At 44.2% G+C, this 14,777-nt stretch overlaps 1 protein-coding gene, 1 long non-coding RNA gene and 1 other non-coding gene across 3 annotated transcripts in view; 1 reads left to right on the top strand and 2 right to left on the bottom strand.

Annotated features, from left to right (window-relative positions):
* Positions 1–4,118, top strand: part of Prss12 (serine protease 12) — a 34,634-nt gene extending 30,516 nt beyond the window's left edge. The window contains exons 10-11 of the mRNA XM_076864093.2: positions 1,208–1,488; positions 2,915–4,118. Coding sequence (XP_076720208.1) covers positions 1,208–1,488; positions 2,915–3,222 — 589 coding nt within the window. The 3' untranslated portion in view covers positions 3,223–4,118. The remainder of the gene's footprint in view (positions 1–1,207; positions 1,489–2,914) is intronic.
* Positions 4,119–5,421: 1,303 nt separating this feature from the next.
* LOC143406097 (uncharacterized) lies at positions 5,422–6,426 on the bottom strand. Its single transcript, XR_013092170.2, has 3 exons — positions 6,111–6,426; positions 5,793–5,833; positions 5,422–5,627 (listed from the first exon to the last, which is right to left on the bottom strand). It is a non-coding gene; the product is annotated as an uncharacterized LOC143406097 (long non-coding RNA).
* Positions 5,903–6,033, bottom strand: LOC143406587 (small nucleolar RNA SNORA24). The gene has a single exon (XR_013092233.1). It is a non-coding gene; the product is annotated as a small nucleolar RNA SNORA24 (small nucleolar RNA).
* Positions 6,427–14,777: the final 8,351 nt, after the last annotated feature.

Below are 14,777 nucleotides of genomic sequence, written 5' to 3' on the forward strand. Positions count from 1 at the left end.
ACTAGAAAATGGCTCCTGTGGTTTATTTAAGGGGGTACATCAAAGGCAGGGATAAGGTTTCAGGAGTGGAGTCTTGCTTCTGATGTCTTGCCCTCAGCAGGTTGATTGGCATCTTGGCAGATCACACCCATCTCTGAGAGGCTGTGTGGCCAGGTGGTTGTAGCAGGTCACCCTTTCTTGGGTGCTATGTGGGACTAGGCAGAGCGGAATAGAAATTTACGTGTATTTGGGCAATCTCACTCTGTAGGACTCCATGGGAAGTTCCCGAACACCAGCTGTTTCTGTTCACTAGGGCTGCCATGCCGATGTAGTCCACACACAGCCCCTGGATGGCTCTTGACATAGCTTCTCATGGAATAAAGAATGCCCACACCAAAGGTGAACATCTGTCCATTCACAGAATCACCAAACAAGTTGCGTTCCTCATTAAGAAGGCATTGATGTTCCCGATGTTTAAGATTTTTCAGTGAATGCCACAGATAAAGATTTCTGACCTGCAATAACTGTTACTTAAGGAAAGATAGAGAATAATACTTTTAAAAATTATTTATGTATTCTGATTTATTGTACATAATGGCAGAATGCATTTCAATTCATAGTACACATATAGAGCACATTTTTTTCACATCTCTGGTCGTATAGAGTCACACCATTCATGTACTTGGGGTAATGATGTTCATCTCATTCCACTATCCTTCCTACCCCCATGTCTTCCCCTTCCTCCCCCTTTGCCCTATATAAAGTTCCTTCATCCCTCCCATGCTCCCTCACTACACCCATTATGGTTCAGCATCCACATATCAGTCATGTGTGTTTCTGCCCTGTGGAGTTTCAGGATAAACTAAGATCCTGAGAGGGACAGAAAACAAAGGCGGCAAATGCAGGACAATAATTCTGCCCTGTACTCTTCATTTCTGTTTTGTTGATGTTTAGTCCGCATTTCCCACTCACTCTCCACATTTGCTTCTTCTCAGAAAATGAGTTACTTGATGGTAATCTAGATTTCAGGTGAAATGAAGTCGGGAGGTGGTGACAGAGAGGGTCAGCAGCAGTGGGTTAAAGGGATGAAAGGAAAGGTTGAATTCACAAAAGGGGCTGATGATTTGGAACTGAATTTTACACAACTCCGCTGGCTTTCCTTGCTGAGAGTCGCCTTGCTGGCAGTTTTCATGCTGAAAACAAGCTGCTCATTAGCTCTGTCTCTCAGGTATGGCAACAGCTCCAGGAACTATGCTGTTCGGGTCGGGGATTATCATACTCTGGTGCTGGAGGAGTTTGAAGAAGAAATTGGAGTGCAGCAAGTTGTGGTGCATCAGCAGTACCGACCAGACAGCAGTGACCATGACATCGCCCTGGTCAGACTGCAAGGACCAGAGGAGCAGTGTGCCAGACTCAGCAGCCATGTTCTGCCAGCCTGTTTGCCACTGCAGAGAGAGCGGCCACAGAAGACAGCCTCCAACTGCTACATAACAGGCTGGGGAGACACAGGTAATATAAGCTCACCGAGAAACAGACAAGAAGGCTGGGCTTGTCTGCTATTATCCAGTTGGCAGGAAGATCGTAAATGGGTTCAGACTTAGCAGCTTGGAAATTCTTAGACGTGAAATGTTTGCATGTAATCTAGATTCATTTTTAAGAGTACTGTTAGTTCCAATTAGAATTCAAACTGAGAGAACTCAGTTGCTAGTGGGCCTTGGAGTGGAGAATATCCTTATCTGACTGGTGAGAGGACAAGGGAAGAGACTTCAATACCATACCCCACGATTTAGGCCACGTAGTCGATTTTAAAAAGCTCCCCATATGACAATGATGTATTTGGCCTAGCAAAAGGATCTGGTGTTAAATAGTTCCTTTATCAAGCTAAGTATAGATCGGACAAAAGCAGAGGTGCCAAGTGGAGGCGGAGATTAAGGGAAATACACTTTCTCCCTCATCCTTCTTTCCCATTCTCCTCACTTGCAACCCCAAAGCAAGAATCGTGTTCAGCTGGATCCTTCTACGAATATAGCCCTTGGCCTTGTCTTGCCTAGAGTTTAGGCACTGTCAGCTAGTGCTTGCTCAGGATAGGCCTTGAAACAGACATCAGTCTCACTACGGTCAAGATACAGGCCTTCTCAATGTACTGTGCTGATCTCTAAGCACATCACATCACTGAGGACCAGGTCCATTACTTCATAAGGGAATCAGTCCTTTGATATCACATCTGAATTAATAGAAATGACCAAGGAAGTAAATTTTATATGGTGGGGTTTTTTTTGTTTGTTTATTTGTTTGTTTTTTTTGTGTGTCCTAGTTATTCCAATTTAGTTAACTGGATAAGAGAATATGATGAAATCTATATATAAACTAGGATAACAACAAGGACATTATCTGTCACACATTTAAGCTACTGAGCAAAGTAATGAATGGTTTACCAACAAGCAGAGTGCACTGCAGCAGGTGTAAACTATGTATGGAGAAGGATGTGTGGTATTTTAGCTAAGGCATCCTTATACAATGCCATATTCCCATTTAGCACCTTATATTTTATATTATTGCATTAATATTTAATCCTCAAATTCAGTGAAGTAGGTGATTCTTAAATGTGCCAAAGCAAAATCAGCATGAATTTAGCTTTTTATTGTACAGAATTCAACAACTAAAGCCCACGTGAATGTGCTTTCTCCAGGTTACCTTTCTCTGCTACCAAACTAAGAAATGTTACTCATTATTCCTCAAAAATTCAGTACGTGTGAAGGTTAAGTGCTGACAATCAGAAAGGCCTCTAATGACATTACATGCCACTTATAGTTATCACTCACTTTGAACTATACCAATGTCACAACAGGGGTTTGTTTTGGAGACTATGAAATGTTCATTAAACTTGATTGGTAGCTGGATCTCCTTGATTAATATGGATATTTGGTCTGAGTAGGACGAGCCTATTCAAGGACACTACAACAAGCAGCCATTCCTGTACTTCCCAAGAGGTTTTGTGAAGAACGGTATAAGGGTCGGTTTACAGGGAGAATGCTCTGTGCTGGAAACCTCCAGGAACACAGGCGTGTGGACAGCTGCCAGGGAGACAGCGGGGGACCACTCATGTGCAAGAGGCCTGGAGAAAGCTGGGTTGTGTATGGGGTGACTTCCTGGGGGTATGGCTGTGGAGTCAAGGGCTCCCCTGGTGTTTACACCAAAGTCTCAGCCTTTGTACCTTGGATAAAAAGCATCACTAAACTGTGATTCTGGAAACCTCAGAACAAATAGTATTAAAAGGGACTTATGAAAAACTTTTAACCTCAACCTTTACCTGTAAACCAGATGACAACTGTGAGGGTTTCATGTTCCTTGATATTTGTTTATAGAAATTGTGTACCTTTGCTGATTTTGAGACTTTGTGAAGTTTTGGTTCAGATACCTCAGTATTACCGAAGTAAACTTTCTCTTAGCTGTTTTTTGGTAGCAGGTACTTAAACCAGGGATGCTTAACCACTGAGCCACATCCCTAGCCCTTTATTTTTTTGAGACAGGTCTTGCTAAATTGCGGAGGCTGGCCTTAAACTTGGCATCCTCCTGCCTCAGCCTCTGGGATTACAGACATGTGTCACCACACCAGTGAGTAACTCTTGTTATTCAGTGAGTAACATTCTCTAGATTATTTTCAATAAAGATGTTTTACATTTGCCTGGACTAAGTCCTTATGAGTCAGCATAATGTATGGAATCAAATTTAAGTACCCACATTTGATCTTAAAGGTACCCTTTACTAGAATGTCCAATGAAGTGATCTGCTACAAAGACACATCACTTTATCTTTGTTAAGAACCAAGCAACAAACACAAGGGGAAAAATGTTCTATATGTAAGCTACTAGCAAATTATGAATTTTGGATAACATGAAAAATGCTAGTTGAATATACAACTGATTTACTGGATATGTTAACTCACCCGAACAACTTCTAATAACCACATCAGATCTGTAACTTAGTAGTAAATTGTTTCTCAGCAATAGGCTCAAAGTTTTCTGGATTGTGTTGGAAGAGTGCCACCTACTGGAACTTTCCCAATAACTGGCTTTACCTGTGCGTTTCAAAATTCTGGTACAATGCAACCTATTAAAAATATACCAATAAAAATGCTTTTCCCACCTATTGTGCTATTAAAAACCTACTTCAATCACACTACAATTAGTGGCTATACAATAGCTTAAAGACCAATAAGATTTTACAGAGGTCCTCATTTTCAAATGAGGAAAACAGGCTGCTGCCAAGATGAACTAGTTGGTGCATTCTGATAATTCAAAGTGCAAAAATAAAATCCAGTGCTGCTTTTATCTCAACTAAAGGCAAGTTTCCTGCTAGCTTTCCTGGAGGGTGAGACAGATGTAATGTCCTTACAGGACATTCTTATTAACACCAAATCTTTGCCTACACATAGATTGCATTTCTGCAAGATACCACTTCCTAAACTCCAAGTAGTTTAGAATAATCCTCTTAAATGGCTGCCATGGTGAAATAACTATTTCCCTTCTGCTATCAAATCATATGCCCCCTTTTGCAAAAACTGATGCAAACCTACAGGTACTTCATCACTTTTCAGATTGTAACACCTGCCAGAACAGCCTTAACAACTTTCTAAAAGGTGGTTGTTTTTAAAAACAAAACTTGTACTCCGTGAACCATTAAAATACACAAAACACCCAGGAGCAATTCCAACTCCTGAACCACATGCCCATCTGTAAACATTACATTAGGGTAATGCCAAGTGCCCTGGCTCCACTTCCAGTCCAGTCTCCAGCACCCTACACAATCAGGTGTCATGTCTGCCTCTCTGGAAGTGGCCCACATTCTACCCTGAATGTTTTCCTAAATAGACCTGTCAGCCTGACTGACACATTCTGAAACTCTTTACATCTGCTATGCCAAGAATCCCACTGCTTAAGATTCCCCCTCTCTCCAGGGATATTTCTTCTGTGATTATACATGGCACACCTTGCACAATGTGCATTACAGCTGAGAAAGTAACCCAATCCTGTAGCGAACCTTTTTAACCACATGCCCTTTGCAAGTAACCTACAATGATGGTGCAAGAAGTTTTAAAAAGACAAGGAAACCATAAATTTAGAGCAGTGAACACATGGCCTGCAGTTTGCCCAATTCTGAAGTAGAACCCATGCTGATTTTTTTTCTTAGGAGAGACTAGCCACAACTCGAGCCCCTAAGAAGGATTTTTTTAAAAAAGTTTGAGTATTCAGTAAATAAAGCACAAAACAGTTAACAGTTGCCTAAATCTTTTGCGTGATACAAGACACTGACCTCTCTCTTGGGGGTAATCTGGTAATGTATGTACAAATTTCCCTCAAATGCTATACCCAGTCTCTGCACAGTAAACAAAGTATCCTATCTCTTCACTGTTATTCAATTCAGTCAAGTAACAGCGAGTAGTCATGTGAACCATTTTATTCAATCATACCAAGGATGCATCTGAAATACAAATTCAAAATAATTCAGGCTAATATTATAAATAGTGCCCTGATAGTTTCCAGAATGTTACTCAAAATACCCATTCCCCGACTAAAATTTAAGTTCGGTGATCCACTGCAAGATGCTGCTTAGGCCTTTACCCACCGTCACTTTGGATTTCTTGACGTCTGCAAGAAAAGAAAACCAGCATTGTAGCAATGAGATAGCAATTCAGGTCTTCCTAGTTACTCTTAACGTTATAAAAAGCCAGCAGAACGAGCAAACTTTAGCTTTTCAGCAGCCGCGATAAAGGATTTTAGATTAACTCGGAAATTCTGTAAATGTAAAAGTACCTCGTCACGGTTTCTGCCGCTCATCAGCAGGGCGCTGTTTCCTGTAGGATTTGAACAACGTTTCAGGGAGGCCTGCCTAACAACCCGTCATCCTCCCGGTTTCTAGTGAAGAATGTCACTTGTGCAAGTCAGAATCTGATACCAATTAAATGGTGACAGCTTTGCCAATAAACAAGAATATGCTCTTCCATGGCTAGGAAGGGAGACTGCCACGGCCGACAGGTCCCAAAGACACATGGAGGTTCGGCGCAGGCCCTCCGCCGCCGCCTCGCGACCCCCCCACACGCCTCCGCAGACGCGATCCCCCAGCACTCCCACCTCTGCACGAGCTGTGGCCAGTTACCACCTGGGCGACCAGGACGATGCAGGTACAGCACCCAAGACGACGCCTAACGCAAAAGGGCGAAACTCGCCGCGCACGCGCTCTTATGGAGCCGTGACGCACCGGAAGTGCCACGGGGGCGGGAGGATCGCCGGATCCAGGTTCCCGTGCGTGCCCGAGAGCAGACAGTTGTCGCGAGACTGTGAAATCCGGTCGCGGCTTGTGGTCTGAGAAGGGCAATCGCCGGGTCCAGGCTTATGCGCATGCGCGAGACCAAGACATTCTCGCGATACCATGAAATCCCGCCGCTGAGGAGCGCGGGCTCACAGAATCAAATGTGGCGTAGGTTTACCTCAGGTGGTGGGTTTAGGAGTCACCTTTGCCCCCAGGATGTCTTATGTGAAGCTAGCTTGCTTTTCGAGGTCCTCTGGTGCGTTTCCCACCACTCTTGCCTCCGCTGGCGTCGCCGTTTCTGGAGCGCCAGCGTCCACCCGTCCGTCCCCGGTGGGCGCCCAGGGTCAGGGTGGGAGTTAACAGAGCTGAGGCCTCCGAACCGAGGCGCCGTGAAGACACGCCCGCCCCCACCTGATTGTGAGAGCCAGTCAGAAAGGTCCCAGGCACGTGGCGCAGGGCGACGGGCGTGGGCTCACTGGAGGGCGGGGAAGGGCCACGCTTGAGGGGAGTGGACGGCCCCGGAGGAGCGGGACAGCGAGCCCCTCCGGCCCTCCAGCTTCGCGGGCGTCCGGGGAGGTGCCAGAGCCCCGCCAGGCCCGCCTCTCCTGCCGGTGACCGCGCCGTCCCGACCGCCCGGGCGTCCTGGCCTGCTGCGGCTCTGAGGGGTGGCGCTCGCGGTCTTTGGCCAGGAGTTATTCCCTGGGAGCTTTGGGATTTGGCCAGTGGAGTCTCCCACTTCAGGGCAGTGGGAAGTTCCCTGAGGAATGTAACGTAGCCTGTCCAGTTGGGCCACACAGGGCTGCAGGTCACCTGCTTCTTGGAGAAGAAGCACAGTGGGCCCATTTGTAGATTTATTCCCTTAAATTCTTGTTCTCACCTGTCTGTTAGGTAAGAAGTGCCCAGAGTCCATCCATCTGCCGTCTGTCCTTGTGTGACACTGCCCACCAGGTTGGCAGCGCAGGCAGGGAGCTGCCCCCCTGTGCCCTTTGCTCTGTGAAGGTTGGGGATCTCAGCATAGGTGGCGGGCAGAGAAGGGGTCATCAGCCGAGGACCGCTGTGGTACTGGATGTGAGCTTACCAAATTGTACTCTTTTCCATCTTATTTTTCTCTGACAGCACAAAAGAGGATCATTTGAGGCAGCACATTGCAGCACTTGCTGGTAGGGAAAAGAGTGCCCTAGGGATCTGCAGAAACTTCATGCGGTCCCTGCCTTACCATGTGGGGAAAGAATTCAGTCAGCAAAAACTGCTTTTAAGGGGGCTGGGGATGTGGCTCAAGCGGTAGCACGCTCGCCTGGCATGCGTGTGGCCCGGGTTCGATCCTCAGCACCACATACAGACAAAGATGTTGTGTCTGCCAAATACTAAAAAATAGATATTAAAATTATAAAAAAAAAAAAAAAAACTGCTTTTAAGGTAAGGGTCAGAATAGACAAATTTAGCTAAATTTTAACGTGAATGCACTGCCTATAAGGTTCACTGCATTTCACCCTTACTTTCTCTGACTTCATCTTCACTCACCTCATCTTGCTAATGAGCTGAAAGAACTCTTCAATAACAAGGCTTAAATAGTGCATCGTAATAAATGCTGCACTTTGCAAGTTTTGCCAGATTTCATCTTATTTAGATTCCAAATAACAATTCACATTAGTTTGCTAGGGTTTTCCTAATAAAGTACCACAGAATGGGGGTTTGAAGGACCAAAACTTAGGAGGATGCTGGGAGCCCAAGACTAGGTTTCCATGTTTCTCCTGAGGCCTCTGTCCCTGGCACATAGATGTAGTCTTCTCCCCCTGTCCTCAGATGGTTTTCTTTTTGTGTCTCTCTGCTTGAGTCAACTTTTCTTAAAAAACACTGGTCATATTTGATGAGGGCCCACACTAATGGTGTCATCGACCCTTAATTACCTCTTTAGGACCGTGTCTTTAAACACAGTCATATTCAGAGGTAGTAGGAGGTTAGGATTTCAAAATAGGGGTTTTGGAGAGCCTGATTAGCCATAACATTATACATTTGTGATAAACATAAAGTTCTTAACTGAAGATTTTAAGTGAATGCTTCCCTTGGGTCAGGTGTCCATATGCGTGCATGTATGGCACATGTCCAGACTTTGGACTAAAGCTTATGTTTTGTCTGAAATTGAACTTTAAAAAATCTGCCCTTTTCTACCCCCATATTTTGAATATGCTAATTTCTCCATCTTCTGTGCCTCTCTATTCTCATCTGTCCAGATTCTGTTCTACTTTCAGTGCTTTGCCCAAAGATTGCTTTTCTTTGAAAATATTCACTATTCCACCTGAATTTATTTTTTACTTTTTTGGTATATGGTAGCACTTGCATTTTCTTGTATGTTTACCATGAACTTGTTGTGGTGCTTAGCATATATATATGAAATTTTTTTAAAATTATTTTCATCTTGAAAAATAAATCATTTTTACCTAGAAGGTGGAATTTAATCCCCCTTCCCCGTAACACCACCTTGAGTATGGTCTGTGCTTTGTAAATCTCAAAGGGTATAATGAGAAAAAAGGAAGAAAGCATAACATTACAGTGGAGGAAAATGACACATACCACTTGGAGATCAGTGCTGACATCAGGTAAGTTGTGGTGATGGTGTGTCCTCTGATGTGATGTGAGAACACTTCACCTTTCTCTTTGTTATTCTTCCTCAAAGTTCATACCCTAGCCTAAACTGTGAGAAGAAGTCAGGATTATTGATGGACATTTTATAAGTTATCTAATCATCATTCAACACAAAAAAAAAAAGACAAGAAAAATAGGAAGGTGCTGGGCATGATGGTGCACACCTGCAATCCTAGTGGCTCCAGAGGCTGAGGCAGGAGGATCGTGAGTTCAGAGCCAGCCTCAGCAATGGCAAGGTGCTAAGCAACTCGGTGAGACCCTGTCTCTAAATAAAATACAATATAGGACTGGGGATGTGGCTCAGTGATCAAGTGCCCCTGAGTTAAATCCCTAGTACCTCCCCTTTCAAAAAAGTAGGATGTTGTCACACCAAAGGCAGTGATACCTAGCAACTAAATGTAGTATCTTGGCTGAAATCCTCAAACAGAAATGATGTTAATGATAAACTAGTGAAATCTGAATAAAGTGTGGAATTTACTTAAAAGTAGTGTGCCAATGTTGATTTCATAGTTTTGACAGGTATGGTGTACTATTATAGGATATTAACAGTAGAACAAATTGGATAAGGGTGTTAGATTAGGCAGAAGGACATTAGCAGGAGGGTCTGAAAGGTAAGAAGAAAGATTGAAAGGTATACATGGCTGCTGGGCAAGGGGAAGAGCTCATCTTTGAGGCCCTCATCCTGCTCTGTTGGAACTCGTACCTTCCTTTCAAAGTAGAGGGAATAGATGATTGTGCAGGGTTATAACCTTGACCCTAATGGATTTTTCAAACCGGACCACCTTATCTAATAAATCCCTCAGTCTCTACAATGATACTTATAAAAGGTTCCATGAAACTTGCCACTTTGATGGGATAGCTGTTACTTAATTTGCAAAAGGTAATTCATGAACAAGGGACTGTTTGTCAATCATATCACCTTTGGGCTCAAATTATCCATTAAATATCAGACTTCTTTCCCTTATTCCACTGTACAATGCTGAGGAACTTACCCAGGGGTGGGCTGGCAAGTAGAAGTACCTATTTACCCTCTTGCAAAGGACATTAATTCCCACTGGTTTGTGGATCCCTTCACAAAATGGATGGGAACTCTTCAACTCAAATGGAGCATGTCCTGAAGATCAAGTCTTCCAAAGTGATAATGGACCCTCTTTCATATCTCAGATCACTCAACAAATGACCAGAGTCCTGGGCATTAAATAACTATCTTCATTTTTCCTGGGTAAATGACAGGAAACTTTCATGTCTTGGGCGGAAATCCTCCCTGTGGCTCTTCCATGGTTCCCAAGGCCTATCTTTAACTCTGTCCCTTTGAAATGCCATGTGGCAGAACTTTCCTATTCTCTGACCTATTGAACTTGAAACCATCAATATAACACAATATACAACTTCCCTAAATCAATTCTAACAGATCATCCAGGACTGTGGACACCAGGAAGATGGAAGGGAATAGTCATGTGCCCCTGCCTTATGCACACTTGGGAATCAAGTTCTAGATCTCCAGGATGTCAGTTAATTCCTTGCAAGGGCCCTTTGATTGTTCTTTCTACCCCTGCAGCAATAAAGGTGCCTGATGTTGCTAGCTAGATTCATTACTCTTGAGTCAAGTCCACACTGAGGACAGCTTACCCAGAGGAGGTGTGGATCCACAAAAGGGGAGTTGTGAACCCATAGGGGACCTAAAATACATCTTCAAGAGGAGGCCCATGGATGAGCAGCTCCCAAGCTAGTTATCTCCTCTCTTGGTGACCTATTAATCTTGATTTTTCTCAGATGAGTAATGTGTGGACACCAGTACAGAATTTTACCATAATACCAGTGGCCCCCCCATTCAAGAATCCTACTTAGACTTTTTTAACAATTATGGCTTTACATCTTATCTATCATCCCCAAACCTAAAATGTTCCTTTATAGATCTGTTTTTTCTCTATGCAGGTAACTTCTCAAGCAGGGATACCTACCCACCCTACCTGCCAACTGTGGAGGAGAGCTTAAAACTTTTAAGTAAATTTTATTCCTTTGTAGTCTTTTGTGCTTGTTGGATATGGGCCCATTGATTTCCCAGCCTCTCCTGTATTCTGGGGGATGCTTCTCACTTGTATGGCATATAAAATTATATATACAGAACCCACCTAGGTCTTAAAATGGTATAAATATGGAACTTCTGACAAATGTTCAACCACCCATGAATATGTCTGGGGAACAGCCTTCTCCCAGGTGCAACTCAGTGTACTGCTTCCCTTCTGCCTCAGGTCTCAGCCACAGGGACAATCAAGGGGCTGTATCAGCACTTATTGGTGAAACCAACCCTAACTCTTGATTCACCACAGAATTAGGCCATGGTTCTTGAAGATTATCCTGGGGTTGAATGGTAGAACTCCTGAATCTCATATTGTAAGGTACAGAGTTGTCCTACATAAGCACTACAATCTGCCTGTTCACTAAAAAAAATCACAGTTTCTGGGCCCAACTTTAAAATTAAAAAGTAGAAAATTGCAAATAATCTTTCCTGTGGTGGGGGTAGGGTGAAATTCTGGTCATCAACTCAGTTGGGCTCAAAATACATCTCAGTCTCTCCCGCCCACTCAGCCTACATCATCCCCTCCTGAAATTGACCCCGTCCTATATCTTCCTGGGGGTCATGGCTGTCTTTGCATGCCTCCTACTGGAAAGTCCCACCTGTCTTCTTTTGTTATGCATCAGTTGGATGGGTGTTTGCACCTTGATACACATTTTTTTTTATTAGAATGATCAACCTCAGGCATCTCTCCCCATTTTTACTACACTTCTGTTGCTAGTGAGCTGTCATTAACCTGGACCAAACATGTCTTTCCACAAAGTCAGAATTTGCTGAATGACACTAAATTTATGGGCTGTACCACTTTCAGCAGTGGCAGTTCTCTGAATACTTGTGGGTCACCTGAGAGACATAAGCCAGGTAAGCACAAATTCTTTCATTCCATTACAAACTTAAATTCTAATACTGGTAATACTCCAGTCACACATACTTCACATGGTGATACATAACTAGGTCACAGAAAGACTGAGAAAGGGAAAGGGGCTGTAGGGTTACAGGATGCTGAGCCAAGAGCACAGACAGAAATGCGGAGTCCAAGAATCACTGTAGGTGGTTGGATAAGGATTTTATAGAACCCGTTCCTCAGAGTTATCAAAGCAGAGGGTGCAGACAGACTGGCAGCAGTGTCAGTTTCAGAGTGCTCCAGGTGTCAGCTTGGAGCCATGCGTGGTCATCAGGCAGGAGAAACTGCTTTTCTGAAGTCCAAAAGAGACAGGAAATTGGCAGTTAATTACAATTGTGATTTTCCTGGAATGACCGACCAGGTGATGGGGTCAAGGTGCTGCTGTTGTGTTCATTCTGGGGCCAGGGATCCTCCTTTATTTTGGGTTCTCTAGTGAGAGAAGGGTTCTCATCTGGTAGGGTTGATAAGCCCTATGTTTGCTGTTTCTGATACGATTTGTCATGTCCAGGTGCTCCTGATTTAGTTTGACAAGTTGGCACATATAAGTTATTTATCAATTTGTGCCTTATGGCGGTGCTGGGCAGATGGTGGTTGTTGACTCATAAACAAGGTGTGGAGCCATCCTAACTTGACACATATACTCAAAATGGAGTAACTCAGTCTTCAGCCTGAAAACTGCTGTTCTGTACATCAAAGAGTAATTCAGAGTGGAGCACAGCCTTCTCTCCACACCATGGTCCCAAGTCCCTATCTCTTGGAGATACTCAGATGTCTCTGTGCTTAGTGGTATTTATAACAGATCATTCCTAGCTACTTTCCCAGTACAAGCAGGGATAAAAAATGTTGATGTAACCCTAGGGGTCTCTGGAAGGCCACAGAATTCTTGATTTTATCTTGGAATTTGTATTTCCTAAGAGTTTAACAAGACAGTTGGTACTTGAATTCTTGTCTCACAGCGGGGCTGTCCTTCCATTCCCTCCCCACTTCCCAGGACATATTCTTGGCCTTCTTCTCCTCACCCCTGTCCCATGACCATGGCTGTTCTCTGCTTAGAATATTTGGGAGTAAGGGCGGGTGTCACTTAGTCTCTTCTTGCCAAAAGGGTTCATTTAGTCTCTTCGTGCCCAAAGGGATCCTGACATGGCAAGAAGAAAGCCAAACATCATGTATCTGGGCCAAGGCAAAGGCCATCCATCCACACCAAGGCTAGCAGCACAAGATGGCCAAGATGATTGAGAAGGCCAGAGAATAGAGCTTTGAGCAGCACCCTGCAAGGAGATCAGGATCCCTTGGTGTCTGCCTGTTCACCAGTGTGGGGCAGCAGGCCATGGGAAAGAGGGGTTGACTTCCCCGCTTCTAGCTAGAGCTCAGATTTTCTTTTTGCACTGGGTCTGAAAATTTTGCAGACAACACTAGTAGATTTCATGTGGAAGGATATCCCTGTTCACTACATTGAGAGTGCTGTTCAGTGTCAGGTGGAAGGATTCAAACAGCCTTGGTCCACTTTCAGCACAGAGAGAGGGCTGTTCATCTAAAATGTGGAAGGGTTCACACAGCCTGGTCTGTGTTCAGCAGAGAAGTGCTGGTTGTGTGACATGCAGAAGGATTCAAACAGTCCTGGTCCATGTTCAGCACGGAGAGGGTGAGCTGGTCATGTGATTTAATGTAAAAGGATCCAAGCAGCCCGGGTCTACATTCAGCACAGAGAACACTGGTCAGCTGACATGTGGAAGAATTGTCCATGTTCAGTAGAGAGAATACCAGTCATCTGACATGTTAAAGAATACAAACATTCCTGGTCCACATTCAGAATGGAGAGCACTGTTTATGTGACCCATGGAAGGATTTAAGAGGCCATAGTCTATATTTAGCATTGAGAGAGTGCAGTTCATGTGATACGTGGAAGGATTCAAACACTCCTGATACATGTTCTGCACAGATAGAGTTCTGCTCATATGTCACATGGAAGGATGCCAACAATCCTGGTCCATGTTCATCATGGAGAATTCATTAGACATGTGACATAAGGAAGGATGCCAACAACCCTGGTCCATGTTCATCATGGAGAATTCATTAGACATGTGACATGAGGAAGGATGCCAACAACCCTGATCCATGTTCATCATGGAGAATTCACTAGTCATGTGACATGAGGAAGGATCCAAGCAGCCTCAGTCCATGTTCAGAACAGAGAGGGGGTTGGTCACCTGACACATGGAATGATTCACACAGCCCTGGTACATATTCCTCAGAAAGCAAGTCCTGGTCATCTCACACATGGAAGGATTCAAACATTTATTATCAAAGTTTCACACAGAGCTCTGGTCATGTGACACATGGAAAGATTCAAGCAACCCTGACCCATGCTCAGCATAGAGATAGTGCTGGTCATGTGACTCCTGAAAGGATACCAGCAGCACTTATCCATGTTCAGCACACAGAGACCGATGGCCATCTGATAGGCAAAAGTACCAACGAGCTCTGAACCACTTTCAGAAAGAGAGAGCTGGTTATCTGACACATGGAAATATTCAAACAGCCCTAGTCCACATTCCACACAGAGCTAGCACTGGTAATGTGACAAGTGGAAGGGTCCAAAAGGCCTTAGTCTATGTATAGCACACAGAGAACCCTAGTCATCAGACTGGCAGCAGGACCAAAGAGCCACTTTGAGCAAACGAGTGCTCATCATCTGACACGTGGAAGGATTCAAATAGGCCTGTCCCATGTTCAGTGCAAATAGCACTGGGTGTATGACACATGGAAGGATGTCAGCAGCCCTGATCCACATTAAGCACACAGAACGTGTTGGACATGTGAAACATGGAAGGATTCAAGCAGCCAGGGTTGACTGTCAGCACCAAC

This window comes from Callospermophilus lateralis, chromosome 8 (assembly GCF_048772815.1).
Source record: "Callospermophilus lateralis isolate mCalLat2 chromosome 8, mCalLat2.hap1, whole genome shotgun sequence".
Classification (NCBI taxonomy): domain Eukaryota; kingdom Metazoa; phylum Chordata; class Mammalia; order Rodentia; family Sciuridae; genus Callospermophilus; species Callospermophilus lateralis.